Here is a 14,041-nt window from a genome sequence, read left to right on the forward strand (position 1 = left end):
AAGTTTGTTAAACTGTAACATGTCCTTACTCTATTACATATCTTTGTCAGTTTTTGATTACCGTAACTGAGGGATGATTTAAATTGCATAATTTAATATATAAGTAATATCAACAAATATAACAATACTATACAGTTTTTACTCCCCAATATCTGTATCTGCCCCCAAAAATCGGGTGCTACGTTATACTGATTTACTTGCTAGAAAATTAGTTGTAATTGTGGAAAAAATAATGAAATTTCAGTATCAAAAATAAAGAACAAAAAAAGAGTTCAGCAATTTAAGTTTTTAGGGCCTGTTATAAACTATGCACTGAAGACAGAATACAGGCAGACTATGAGTCCAAGTTCAGTTTTTAATGAATTTTGATAGAATTTATGTTTCCCTTGTTTCATATTTTTCATGATCTTAATTTATCCATTCATTCAATGTGAAGACATAAAACAAACAGCCATTTGATTGACAGAAAAATACTTAGACAACTTTATTGTGTATCAAAATACTGTCTTACAAACACTTTTAAAGCCTTTAATTTTTACTTAGGACAAAATTAATTTTTTTGTTCTGAAAGATAGACTATGCACAAAGCCAGCTGGAAGGATGAGGGGGGGGGGGGGGGGGGGGGGGTGGCGGCTGACGGGGGGGTGAGATACAAACACTTAGCAGAACACAAAGCAACATCTGTTCTCCTTAGTTTTTTTGGTCATCGTGTTTTTTCTTTTTTTCTTTTAGGACGTGACGAACCAACAACATCATCTTCAGCCCTCCTGTTCGGCACAACTTTAGAAACTTCCCTTTTTAAACCTTTTTGATTTCTACAAAAAAAAAGTTCCATACTCACGTCATGTTTATCTGAATCAGAGGCTTTCTGTATTGCCTTTTACAATTGAATGAACATGCAGATCTCATGTTGTGCCACGTTTAAAAACACACTAAAGGGTGTCGAGAGCACGTGTGAGACAAACCATGAGTATGCTACGGTGAAATGTGTCTTTCTCCTCCCTGTTCACATACATCGCCTCATCTTGAATCTTTTTGTCATTTCCCTATTCTAATCCACATAAAGATCAGCAGTGCCTAAAACTGGATCACACTAGCAGCAGGTAAAACAACTGGGTTAGTTAGAGCGCATCATGACAAACACATGCTGAAGTGGGCTGGATCAGTGCTGAGCTTCTAACAGACTAACAGTCTATCTAACTTTCATACGCACAATTAAAGATCTTCTGTCAAAGTGTGTCGCTGTGTGTAAAAGAGCACTTTCACACAGTTGCACAGATAAACCCAACAGGTCAGGAAGGCACATTACGTCTGACACTCTTTGGTTTGAGTCCTGTGATCGCTCATTTTAAACTGAATCCATTATTTATGTATGTGAGAGTAGCTCATCCAGTGTAAACAGTCACCTTCCATCAAACGCTGGGCTCAGCGGGGCCAAAATCTACTGCTGCTACACTAAGCTAACCTATCGCTGTACACTAGTCCTCACAAACCTGCTAATGTCCACTTTATGTCCATGACTGAAAAGCCTAAAGCTTACCATAACAACAAAAAAAGGTGCATCTTTTTCCTCCCTAAATTTATTGAATGATGTGATGAGTACAAGAATAAGACAAAAAAACAGAGCAAATGACCGGAAATAAGGAATATGTGTCCATTCGTTCATCTTTGGGAGACTCTGGACTGGTGATGATGTTGGAATTTAAAACTTGTGGAAAAACACAGAAATCTGGCTGCGGGTAAACACTGATGTGAAAGTTTTTTTTTTTTTTTTTTAGCTGGTTAAATAGTTAGAAAATAAGACACAAAATAAAAAAGCCAGAAATCTTAATTTTGTAACAGGGGAGGGACTCGGCGTTGTAAACAATAATCGGTTAAACTCTAGATAGAATTTCACTTGTACTGAACAGTGGTATAAGTTTGTGATGGCGGCGCTGGGCGTTTAGACAGTGATGTGGTAGGGGCTGCCCGGGATGTGCTCGTCTCCCCACTTGACCACCAGGATGTACTCTCCCTTCTCTTTCAGCTGGTAGCTGACGTTGTACAAACGGTTGCCCAAATGTTTCACTAGGATCTCCTCGCATGGGACCTTGGGGCCGTCCACGCCAACCAGGAGCATGTTTCGACCTGTGGACGGAGACAGATCAGTGTCTACATGAATACATTGCTATTAGCCAAAGAGATTATTAAAAAATGTTGTGTTAGCAAGATACTGATCACTTGTATGATGTTATATTTGTGCCTTAACCCTTTAAAACCATAGCATATTAGCTTGATTTCCTTGAAAAACATGGAAAAAGGACTAAAAGCAACTTCATAAGAAATGGCTCAAAAATTAGCCAGAAATGATAAAAAATGTAAAGTTTTTGCAACATTTTGTTGCCACGCCTGCTACGTGCTAGTGCTGGAAGTCTCAAAACGATCCAGCCTCCCGAGGCTGTTATTTTAACTAAAACCAGAAAATTGTATTAAATTAAAAAAAGGTATTACACCAGATTTGGCTTTTCTTTGTTGACTCCCAATCGTTCTCAGATCACAATGCAGGGCTCCCTTCCACCCCTGGAGTTATATATAAAGAAGCCAGCAGGTCACAGGACATTTTACTATCAAGCTGCCTTCGTCTTTCCCGATTTTGGACAAAACTGATAACGTGTTATGCTAAGTTTCCATCTCCTGTTTGACATTGCGTCCATTCTGACCGGTTTTCATGGGAGGAGGGATTTAGTTTTTGCAAACCAACCAGTCCACTTGAATCTGACATTTTGATGCATAGCCATGGCAGCATACTTGTTTTATGTGGGTTTTAGCATAGAGAGCTAAGTACAAAGTGCAATGCCCAATATAAGAAGACGTGCTGATTTAGAAAAGCCTTGATAGCGTCTATCTCATCTACAGCAGTCAGCATGGATATTATTACTCCTCATTGGCTACATACTGATTGACAGTGTTCGACAAAAGACGGACTACCACGCTACTCCTGCCTGTGGCACTGATTGGCTAATCATTCTTCACTTTACTCCCAACTAGAATTTTGTTCTCTGGCTTTTTGGTATACATCACATACAAAGTATACTCTTTCCCATTTCAATCTTTTCTTGCAAAATGAAAAAATCAATTACTTCTGCTCACCATCAGCGAGGAATGTGACAGAATTTTAAGCATTGCTGTTTGGATGTTTTTGACAAAATGCATCTTGGAAGATGTAGTTTACTACTTCTCTAAAATATACATATTTGTATCCTTATTTTATCAGTAATGACTTTTACTTCTGTAACCAAAGAAACTGCTGCTTTCACTTTGCAATTTAGGTGTACAGAAAAAAATTCTATTTCTGTGCTCTAAATGTCCCATCAGGAATGACACACATGTTATTCCATAGATTTAAGATTGTTAATTTCTTGGTGAGGTGGAAAAGCACAAAAATGTACTGTTAAACATCACAATCATACACACCTGCTTTGCTACAGTCAACACTGAAGCTGTTTTTCTGACCGATGAAGCCCTTGGTCAGGCCCAGGCCCTTGGCCACGACCTTGCTGGCATCTGACTGAGTGGGAGTGGCCTGCTGAGAGCAGCTGATGGCACGGGTCACAGGGTCAACCATGACAGAAGAGGTTTCGTGCATACTGTGGCTGGACACAAGTTTGGAACCTGGAGGATGGAGACGAGAGTGTCAATTAATCTCTGGGATACTTACATTCAGTTCAGCTTTTTTGTGTGCATTTTTTTTTTAGGATTCTTACATGTTTGCATGAAAAACAAAGATGTTCCTCACCAGTGATCTTGGCTTTGAAGGGGCTTCCAACAATGTGGTAAGGGCCGCCGTATTTGATGGAAATGAGATAGTTGCCAGGAGCCATTGGGGTGTATGTGACCTTGTAGCCCTCGGGGCACTCCACACAGTCCATCTTCACCTTGGAGGGCCCGTCGATGGTCACAGCTAAAGCGCCGGGGCCGGCGTTGCTTGTGTTCACCACAAATTCACAGGCAGTTCCTGAAGGTAAACAAGCCAGAACAGGGAGGATGGAGGTGATGATTGGGACAAAATGTTTAGAAGGAGCATTCACTGCCACTCCATGTCATTTTCTTCTGTGGTGTGAAGGTGCAGTGTGTTACCTGTGGTGCCTCCCTCCAGTCCTGCTCCGTAAGCAGACACCATCCCAGGGTCTCCAGCCTGGCCCATTTCTCCTACGCGGATCTTAAATGGACTACCAGGTATGTGACTTCCGTTGAACTTTACATCAATTAAATACAGACCGTTCTCTCTGGGGATGAACCGGACTGCATACTTATCTAGACAGAGGAAGGGGAATGTAAAGGACATTAAAACGTGCTCTCTTGTCCATCAATGCTACCAAAACTCTCCCCAAAATGTGACATCCTTTTAGTGTGATCAGGCTGAAGGTGTTGAGTTTGGATACCATCTCTGTGGTTACCTTGGTCGATCTCAGTGACGCAGCATTCCTCCAGAGCTCCAGACGGGCTGTGGACCTTTGCATCAATCACACCCTTTGCTCCGTTTAGGCTGACGGCAAATGATGCCGGCTGGTTCACCTTCAAACCCGACTCCTGCTCGACAACACAGACTCACACTCTCAACACTGGATCACCATATTTAACACAGGCAAATAACTATCTAACCCTGGCTGGAAAAAAGAAAAACATCTTCCACTTGAGGCCATTGCACTCTGCGTTTTTCTCTGTTGGCCAGAGTTGAAAAATGTTCAACTTTGGGTAAAATGCTGCACTTGTCACCATCACTTTTTTACCAGTTGTCCAATTTAAGTAGAGACAGGGCGAGACAACTAACCTTCCACCTACCATCACACATGTGCAAGTGCTGAACAACAACATTACTGGAGAAGTATGTTACTACACTACAGGCCAGTGACAGTCAACTTATGGCTCGTGGGCCAAATCTGGCCCCTGATAGGGTGTCAGTTGACTCCCCAACCATTTTCTAATTCACAATAAAAATAAAGTTATTCTGGGAATTGTTTTCGTACTTCTACTATACACAAGGTACCAGAGTGCATACAGAGGTCCTAGCTAAAGTCCTACAACCTTAAAATGACCTAAAATCCTAAAATGTCCTAAATTAAATAAACATGTATTAGGCTGCTGTGACTGGCCCCTGGCTTCCCAAAGCAAGCTGAATGTCCTTGATGTCAGGACAGTCTAGTCTCTGCTTTCAAGTTGAATCATTAGGGATTAATATTAACATTTTAAAATAAATTCAATTGAAATATTTGTCATAAAGGAATGCCTGTTTAAGTGCATGGGATTTATTTAGTTTTTATTTTTTCACCATGGTGTCTAATTTGGTTTCAAGAATTGGGGAATTTCACTGGTATGAGTGCTAACTACTCAATTCCTGGTATGTGACATACCTACTTACAGCATCATGGTCACCCCAGTATCATATTCACATATCCTATAATACTGTGTAGCTTACCTGGAGGCCACTAACAGGGCTAAAGAGGAGGGCTGAGCAGTGAAAAGGCAGGTGTTTGTGTGAGTTTAACAGAAACTGAAGAGAAGAGAGAAAGAAAGGTGATTTTTCTGTGTGTGAAAACTTTTATCTCTGGGCATATTTGAAAGTTTATTTATGTGTGAGCACATCTGTGTTGTGTGAAGTTGTGTCTGCATGCAGGTGAAGATTAATATTAACATTTGAGAGTGAATGTGTTGTGTGTGTAAATACCCACTTTTGACAGAAAAAGAAAAAACATTAAAAAGTTATGCATGATAAAAATAGAAAAACTCGTAGTAAGTCAACATGACGAGAAATTCATTTTTTTAAAATTATGATTATTTTGACTGAGTAAGTCATGTATTTACTCAGTGTCTTAGCATTCTGACTTAGCATGAGTTTCTATTTTTATCCTGCATTTCTCTGTTTATCTGTCAGAGATGGGCCTCCACAGTGATGGATGGAAATGTGAAACAGTGAGAACAGAGACAGAGAGGAGAAAAGGCCATGGCAGACCTCTTTAACCCTTTAGCGCCTTGTGTAACTTTTAGAGTTGGGAGGCTGTTGGCAGCCTTTAGAATGAGGCACGAGAAACACACACAGTCCTCTAGTATCCCAGAAGCCCTTGCACTGCCTAACAATGCAGCAGCACCTGCTGATCCTACACCTTTACATCTGAACTCTCACCATATGCAAATATATCCATCTCTGTGTGCTGAAATATTTATTACATATATACCCAACTTAACACTGTTATAACTAAGTTGTCAAATTGTTAAATATGACAGCATCTGCTTTTGTTACCACACTATTAAAGCCCCTATGAGCTGACAATATGGTCTACTGTGTAAAACCCCAAAGCTAAACTGTCTCTTGTGTTGCACTGTGCTGTTCATGATATTCTTCTATCTGATATTGCACAAAGAGTAAATCTATCATCTTCTGCTGCTGCTGCTGCTGCTGCTGCTGCTGCATTGCAGGTAGTGTACTGAGGCCTGGCGTGTGTGCACACGGATGTGTGTGTGTCTCAGAGCCTCACCTGAAGACTGGCAACAGTAAGGCGACGGGCATCATCTGACGGCGAGGCCACAGGGACAATGAAGGGGCTGTCAGGGATGTGCTCCTCGTTGAAACGGATCGACACCTCGTAGTCTCCTACGGGGGACGGATTTGAGGTCAGAAAATCACTAAAATGGTCACGTAAATACAAAAACAGTGACAGGTGTCCACAGCATATATATAGCTTATTTGTTTTTATAGAAACATTTATGCTACAAAAAGTGTGTAAAATCGGAAAAAAACCCCCACAAAAACAAACAAAAACAACAAAAATCAAAAGCAGCACTAAAGAAGAGATATTTACTGGATGTATAAATCATTTTTTGCAGCACATGCTTGATTCTCATCCATGCATCAACATGTCCCTGTCTCTTGTCTCACCAGGCTCCTGCACGATGTAGGACACTCCACTGGAGCCATCCTTGCGGTCCTCAAAGGCAATTTCAGCCTTGCTCGGCCCCTCCACAGCAATGCTGAGACCTCCAGCACCAGCCTCCCTCGTCCAGATACTGAACTCAGCTTCACACAACACACGGGCCCAAACAGAGTCAGCGACACATCACAGTACATAACACAAACTTATAATCCAGCCGCCACACCAACCTGGTACTCCAGCCTCTGCTCTCTCCAGGCCCGGCCCTCCAGCACGGACCTTATGAGCCCCGCCCTCTCCCAGGGGCCCCACGGTGAACTGGAATGGGCTGCCAGGCACATGTGCGCCGTTGTATTTGACACTGACGGTGTGCACGCCCGTCTCAGTGGGAACGAAACGGATGCAGTAGGTGTTGTTCTCTCCCTCCATGATGTCAGCCTTGTGGATCTTGCCGGACGGGCTCATCACCTGAGCCGTCATGTCCGCTATGCTGATCTCTGAGGCAGGCAGTCACATGATTGAATAATTAATAAAAAACATGCAGTGAGTCTTTCTAACTTTTAACTCTTGTATGACATTGGAACATAAAGAAACTGGCATTATCTTAAATTAGTCACTATTAGCTACTGGTCAGACTAAACCAAGTAACACTGGTAACCATGTAACAAGAATAATTAAAGCTTTGTTGTTTTATGTCTCTGTGCACCAGTCAAGTTGCAATTACAGTTTGCACTCATCTTTCCCCTGGCAGCACAGAAGATCTCTACGATCAGCACAGTTTTACGGTGGACACCCAAGATTAGAGTCATTAGTGTCAGTATCTGACCAAACGTCTCTCCTTCGGTTTCTGTCCTTATGGTTTTAAACAATGTCCAGAAAAGTGTTTTTGCCGAACATAATGGACATATGGATATGGATATAAAATGTGATTTTATCCTATTAGGCAATTGTGTCAGATTGTCAGGATTTGCCAAAAACAAAGGTCATAGTGACCTTGACCTTTGAATATCAAACTCTAATCAGTTCATCTTTGAGTCCAAATCAATGTTTGTGCCAAATTTTAGCCCCTAGGGGGCTCCTTGAGATTTTGAATTTACGAAATTAGATGGATCCAAGGTCATAATGACCTTGACCTTTGACCACCAAGTTCTATTCAGTTAATTGTTGAGTGCAAGTGGACGTTTGTGCTAAATTTGAAGAAATTCCCATTAGAACTTCTTAAGATTTTGCATTCACAACATGAGATGGATACAAGGTCACAGTGACCTTGACCTTTGACCACCAAATTCAGTTCATGGATGAGTCAAACTACCCATTACCGATCTGTCAAATCACACCAGTTATGCCATAATTAAGAATTTGGTTCCTCCCTTAAGCACAGAGAGAAGCATTATGATGTCATCATTACCTGGGATTTTGAGGCTGAGGTCACACTGGCTGCCCACGTTGGCAACTGATGCTGCTCTCCTCTTTCTGGTGATGCTCTCCTTCATCCTACCCTCCCCTGTTACCTTCACTGTGAATGCACTTCCTGAACACACACACACACACACACACACACAAAATGATTGATTTAGTTTAGTACGTCAGAACAACATGGCTGTGCTCTGTAACCCTTCAATGTTATCAGGTAAGCACCTGGCACATGTTGGTCAGCAAACTTGATGTTAATGATGTAATTTCCTGGTTCGGTGGGGCAGTAGGTGACCTTGCAGGTACCGTCCTCCTGGTCCTCGGTGTTGATGTCCACTTTGCTGGGCCCCTCGATGGACAGACTCAGGCCACCATAGCCTGAAGAAACATAATGGAGCAGTGATAAATATTAAATCAGGATGACTGAAAAGGAAAGTGACACATGTAGAAATATTTTCTTTCAGGCTCGTACCTGCATCACGAGTGTCAATGATGAACTCAGCAGGCTCAAAGGTCCTGGCCTCACTCAGACCCTGTCCGCTCACACGCACACGGCTGGCATCACCGATCTCTGACTGGCTGATCATAACAGCGATGGGGCTGTTGGGAATGTGGCGCCCATTCTTCTTGATGTTCACCAGGTGCTCTCCGATCTCCTTGGGCACAAATGAGATGCCTGTGACAGACACAAAACAGCAGGGGAGAGTTAAAAAGAGGATCAATAAGAAAAGAAAAAGATCTAGTAGACTTAAAAAAAAAAAAAAGGTCCCAGACCAACCCCACAGATATCATGGGTTATCGCCCTTTTTACTGTACAGTGATAACAATACGGTATGTTCTGACGGCATCATCATTAAAAAAAAAAACGCTACATTATCTCCCTGCAAAGGTGCTGATTTTTGTTTGTTTATTTATTCTTTTTTTACTCATCACCAGATGTAATGCTGGTTTAAAACGGTTTAAATCGTACCACAAATGTACTAATATAACTTTCTGTAATCAACAGCAAAAAACTGGCAAACAAAAAAAGCAAAAAAAGCAAAAATGACAACAGCTAAGACTTTTCAATCCATTTCTCTTCACTCACCAACGTGTCCGTTACGCAGCATCTTGAGGAGGCAGGGCTCCTCACGGCCTGAGGGCGTGGTGAGGGAAGCGGTCAGCTGGCTGAGGTCCAGCTCGCCGATGTCCAGCGGGATATCTGCAGCTGAGCCCACCTTCAGGTGGGACATCCTCATGGAGTCATCACCTGAGGACACAGCAGAGACAGGCACACTTAGAGGACAGAAGACAGTATAGGCATGCTCAGAGGACAGAAGACGGTGTAGGTGACAGATGTCTCTCTGTCCTGCCTCCTTGGCGTACAATCTGATCACATTTTGATAAACTGGTGACAAAATTTGGAAAACTAGAGGGCCTAACAAAGTAGATAAACTAGCTGATCTGCTTTTATAATCACAAATGACACAACCTTCTCCTGCTCTACTTACAGTCACAGCAACACAGGCATCTTTATCTTTCTTTGACTGAGGGGTTTGCTCAACCCCAGGAGGATTAGCTGTGCTGTAGGACACCTAATGGGGATCCTAATAAACACTAAACAAACCCCCAGGAACAGCACCTGGCATTGAGGCAAATTTAACAATGTGGCCAAACCGTGTAATTAAAACTTGTGGGTCCATCATGTGATGCCATCTGGTGTAAAAAGACTTCCCACAGGCTTACTTTGTTAAAGAAACATCTGTAAATCAGTGGATCAGTTTTCATTTCATGATGAGATTTTTGATAAATCAATAATATCAGTAATGTGTTAGAATGATTAAGTGAAGGTAAATGACAAAACAGTTCAGAAAATGTACGAAGCCTTTAAAAGCAGGAAGCCAAAACTTACAATATCACAATTGGAAATTTAATACGATTTCTAAACTAGTGCTTCGATTCTCTGGCCAGACCCGACTAGGCCTGACCTGACCTGCTGGGTTCAGATCTCCAGTGAGTAAATGAGGATATGAGAACAGATGATATTACCAGTGATCCTGGCAGAGAAGGGGCTACCGGGGATGTGCTTGTCGTTGTATTTGACCAGGATGCTGTAGTCTCCAGGCAGGACGGGCAGGTAGGACACAGTGCAGGTCCCATCCTGGTTGTCAAGACAGCTGATGTCAGCCTTAGATGGACCCTCGATGGCTAGAGACAGACCCCCTACAAGGACATGATATGAACAGACACTGTTTGGTGACTATGCATTTCCTTTTACAACTAATTTGTCAGCCTCTCTCTTGTTTTTTTCTCTACAGTCTTTTTAATCTTTGCAGCTCTTGTCTGCACTTTTGCTATTTTAAGGGTGATTTTTATTTTAAAAATTTTAAACCCTTTAGTAATTAATTAATTTCTCTGTAAGGCACTTTGAATAGCCCTGTTGTATGACATGTGCTCTACAAATAAAGCAACAATTATTGGTGCAGTCATGATGACTATATTTCAACACATGCTGCCATATGACAGCTACATACCCTCTCCAGCATCTTTAGTGTTAACCGTGAAGACAGCAGGCTTGTTGACAGTCCCATGGATGAGGCCAGGGCCGTAAGCGCTGACATTCCCACTGTTCATGTAGTCCACAAAGAACTGAAGAGGACTTCCTGTGATTGACAAAAGAGAAAAGAAGAATTGTTAATGCACCTTCAAGGATACTCAATTGGGTTGTATTATTGCTTCTGAGTTGAGTTATACCAGGAATGTGGATGCCGTCGTATTTGATGTCCATCTCGTGCAGACCGGCCTCAGTGGGAGCGTACTTGACAGTGACGGTGCCGTCCTTGTTGTCTGTGATGTCAGGCTTAGCCACCTTTCCTGAGGGCATTCTGACCTCACCTGAAACAGAGGACAGAAATGATCACGATCACTGAAGTTCAGGGGTCAGTCTGTTTGTATGGCTTTAAAATATATAACGCAATATTTTTAGGCTATGTTGTGATACAAGGTATACATTTTAAAATCTCCTATAAATTACTGCACACTACTAAAATACAAAATTATTACAGCACCTACAGTTACAATAAAGTTAAATAAAGTAGCTACTGCCATATAATACAGTTACAGTACTGTTTAATCAAATACTGTTACAATAAAGGTAAATAAAGCACTGTTTGTAATACATGTAAATAAAGTATTGTTATAATAAAGATAAATTAAGTATGGTTATAATAAAGGTAAATCCAGTACTGTTATAATTTAGTTTAATAAAATACTTCTATAATAACGGTAAATGAAGTACTGTTATAATAATGGGAAATAAAGTACTGTAATGATAAGGGTAAATAAAGTACTGTTATAATAAAGGTAAATAAAGTACTGTTATAATAAAGTTAAATACAATAGTGTTATAATAAAGGTAAAAAAGTACTTTTATAATTAAGGTAAATAAAGTACTGTTATAATGAAATCAAATAAAAGCAGAACCACTGTTGCTTTTATTGTGGAGGACCCTGCATGTCTTGGTGTTCAGTGGTCGCAGAATGTGACTTTATAGTTCCCTGCTTTCTGTGTGTGTGTGTGTGTGTGTGTGTGTGTGTGAGTCTGTTAGAGGCCGTACCAGTAGTTTAAAAGAATGATGTGACAATTTATACTCGATGTTTGCGATATTGTCATTATATATATCCCACGCGGAGCAAGCTACAATACACTGAGAATATTGGGTATATCGCCCCCCTCTTAGTGCAGACTTGTTGATGTTACCTGTGATCTCTCCTTTCTGGATGGTGAATGGGATGACCAGGTCAAACGGTCTGAGCCCTGCCACATCCAGACCATTCATTCCCATTGGTCTGTCTGTTGCCTGGGAGACAGAGGGCAGAGGTCAGATACACTATCAGTGAGTGATAGGCGTGGTAACAGCAGCAGATATGTCACAGATGCAATCAGCGCAATGCAGGACAGAGGGGTAAAAGTTTCACCAACAAATAGAATGGGATGAGACAATCATGACATGAAATGATTGGTGATCATGGTCAGGACGATGACACCAACACAAACTGCGAGAGAGAATGAGATGAGGACAAAAACACTGCTAGGTCAAAGGAGGAAGACAAGCATGGTTTCGCCATTTTGTAAAATTTGGAGCAGCTGACACATTGATTATCCCCAAAATGGCTTTGGTCTCCTAAGCAAGTTGACATGGAGCACTGCTGAACAGACAGACTGCACAATGATGTGTGCAGAATATTTAACTCCCAAATTGCGAGGGACATAATTCCTATAATCAATAAAAAACTCTGCTTGTGTTGTGAAACTCCAACACTCAGGAACAAGAATGTGTCTTTTTGAGATTGTGCAGCTCTGTTGCACTGTCCATGTCTTAGAGGAACCCTGTTTATGAGCTGGAGGGAGTGAAATGAGACATAAAGTCCCCTCAGAGATGAAACACCTGGCGGCAGACACGGATGCAGGCTGATGAAAGGAGGCCATGAATGATGATTTGAATGAGAGAAAATGAAGAACAGAAGGAAAAAAAGTGAGTTGAGAGGGATGAGAGCGGCTGGAGACAGAGGTTTTAGGTACCCAGGGCTGTTGTGCGTAGTACTGGGGCATTTGGCTCTGCTGCATGAGCTGGTCTGATGGAGCTCCTTCCAGCGCCTGAGTGGGATGGGAGATGGTGATGGGGGAGGTAGGGGGTTGTGTAGGGGATGGAGAGGGTAAAAAAAGATGGTCGGGAATGGAGGGGAATAAAACAGTAGTCAGAGTGATTTAGAAAATGTCTGGTGCAACCAGGACCCGGTCACGAAGCTTCTGTAGGGAGAAACGGTCACGTCAAGCAGCTTTGGTCCATGCAGAGTCACTCACTCACACGCTTACACTCGACACAAATGGAGATAATGTAAAACTTCAATTAATAAAGCAGGCTAGTATTTGCTCACATCACTGAACTTATATTTGGGAAAGGCATCTATATGGGACGGGCTTTCAATTCCTTTCACACAAAACTCGCTCAGCAAAGATGGGAAATGCAATCAAATAATTTATTTAACCTTCTGAGACCTACGCAAATTGGTATTTTATTCAAAAAGATGGGAAGAAGGCAATGAGCAAAAAAAAAAAAGAAATGACCCAGAGGTCAGCAAGAAATCTGTGAAAAGTACAAGAAAAACACCTGAAATTTTGCAAAAAAAAAACCCAAACAAAAAAAATAGGAAGCAAAACAAAAAATAAAGAGCCTAAAAAAAGGTTAAACATCATAATAACTTTGTAAAATAATTTTAAATGCATTACTATGAAAAAGTATACATAATTTCTACTATTAAAAAACCTCAGGAAGAGCAACAGAGGAGGGGTCCCTCTTCCAGGTTGGACAGACGTGCAATAGATATTGTAAAAATAATTTTAAAAAATCAATGCTTGCAATGTCTACATAACCTTGTATATGCATGATGCAGCTCATAAAATGAATCAACCTATAGTCTTTAAGTAGCTACTGGTTCAACTTTTGAGCCATTTTGTTGACACATATCTTAATAAAGAGACAGAGAAATATATAAAAATACTGCTAAAACAACAAATCTATGATGGCCTGAGGCTTCTGCACAGTACTGTACATAGAAAATAATGCAATACTAATTCTGTTCTTAATTATTTTTCCCATTTTTTCTCTTAAGCCCTCACAAAATGACTGCCAAAAGTACTGTTTAAGTACTTCATTGATAAGCAGTATTGGTAAGAGTAGTAGT

The 14,041-nt window shown here is 41.2% G+C and overlaps 1 protein-coding gene across 3 annotated transcripts in view; it reads right to left on the reverse strand.

The window, feature by feature from the left end:
* Window positions 1–341: 341 nt before the first annotated feature.
* flna (filamin A, alpha (actin binding protein 280)) overlaps window positions 342–14,041 on the reverse strand; it is a 70,740-nt gene continuing 57,040 nt past the window's right edge. For 2 of the 3 annotated variants that reach the window (XM_042491211.1, XM_042491210.1), the window contains 17 exons: window positions 12,879–12,953; window positions 12,057–12,156; window positions 11,052–11,192; window positions 10,832–10,960; window positions 10,347–10,520; window positions 9,406–9,567; window positions 8,791–8,994; window positions 8,544–8,696; window positions 8,314–8,436; window positions 7,136–7,402; window positions 6,914–7,051; window positions 6,513–6,628; window positions 4,437–4,569; window positions 4,117–4,293; window positions 3,776–3,994; window positions 3,454–3,651; window positions 342–2,127 (listed from right to left, as the gene is read on the reverse strand). In XM_042491211.1, coding sequence (XP_042347145.1) covers window positions 1,943–2,127; window positions 3,454–3,651; window positions 3,776–3,994; window positions 4,117–4,293; window positions 4,437–4,569; window positions 6,513–6,628; window positions 6,914–7,051; window positions 7,136–7,402; window positions 8,314–8,436; window positions 8,544–8,696; window positions 8,791–8,994; window positions 9,406–9,567; window positions 10,347–10,520; window positions 10,832–10,960; window positions 11,052–11,192; window positions 12,057–12,156; window positions 12,879–12,953 — 2,694 coding nt within the window. In that variant the 3' untranslated portion in view covers window positions 342–1,942. The remainder of the gene's footprint in view (window positions 2,128–3,453; window positions 3,652–3,775; window positions 3,995–4,116; window positions 4,294–4,436; window positions 4,570–6,512; window positions 6,629–6,913; window positions 7,052–7,135; window positions 7,403–8,313; window positions 8,437–8,543; window positions 8,697–8,790; window positions 8,995–9,405; window positions 9,568–10,346; window positions 10,521–10,831; window positions 10,961–11,051; window positions 11,193–12,056; window positions 12,157–12,878; window positions 12,954–14,041) is intronic. The other variant, XM_042491212.1, reaches the window with a different exon arrangement.

This window comes from Plectropomus leopardus, chromosome 8, assembly GCF_008729295.1.
Source record: "Plectropomus leopardus isolate mb chromosome 8, YSFRI_Pleo_2.0, whole genome shotgun sequence".
NCBI classification, from domain to species: domain Eukaryota; kingdom Metazoa; phylum Chordata; class Actinopteri; order Perciformes; family Serranidae; genus Plectropomus; species Plectropomus leopardus.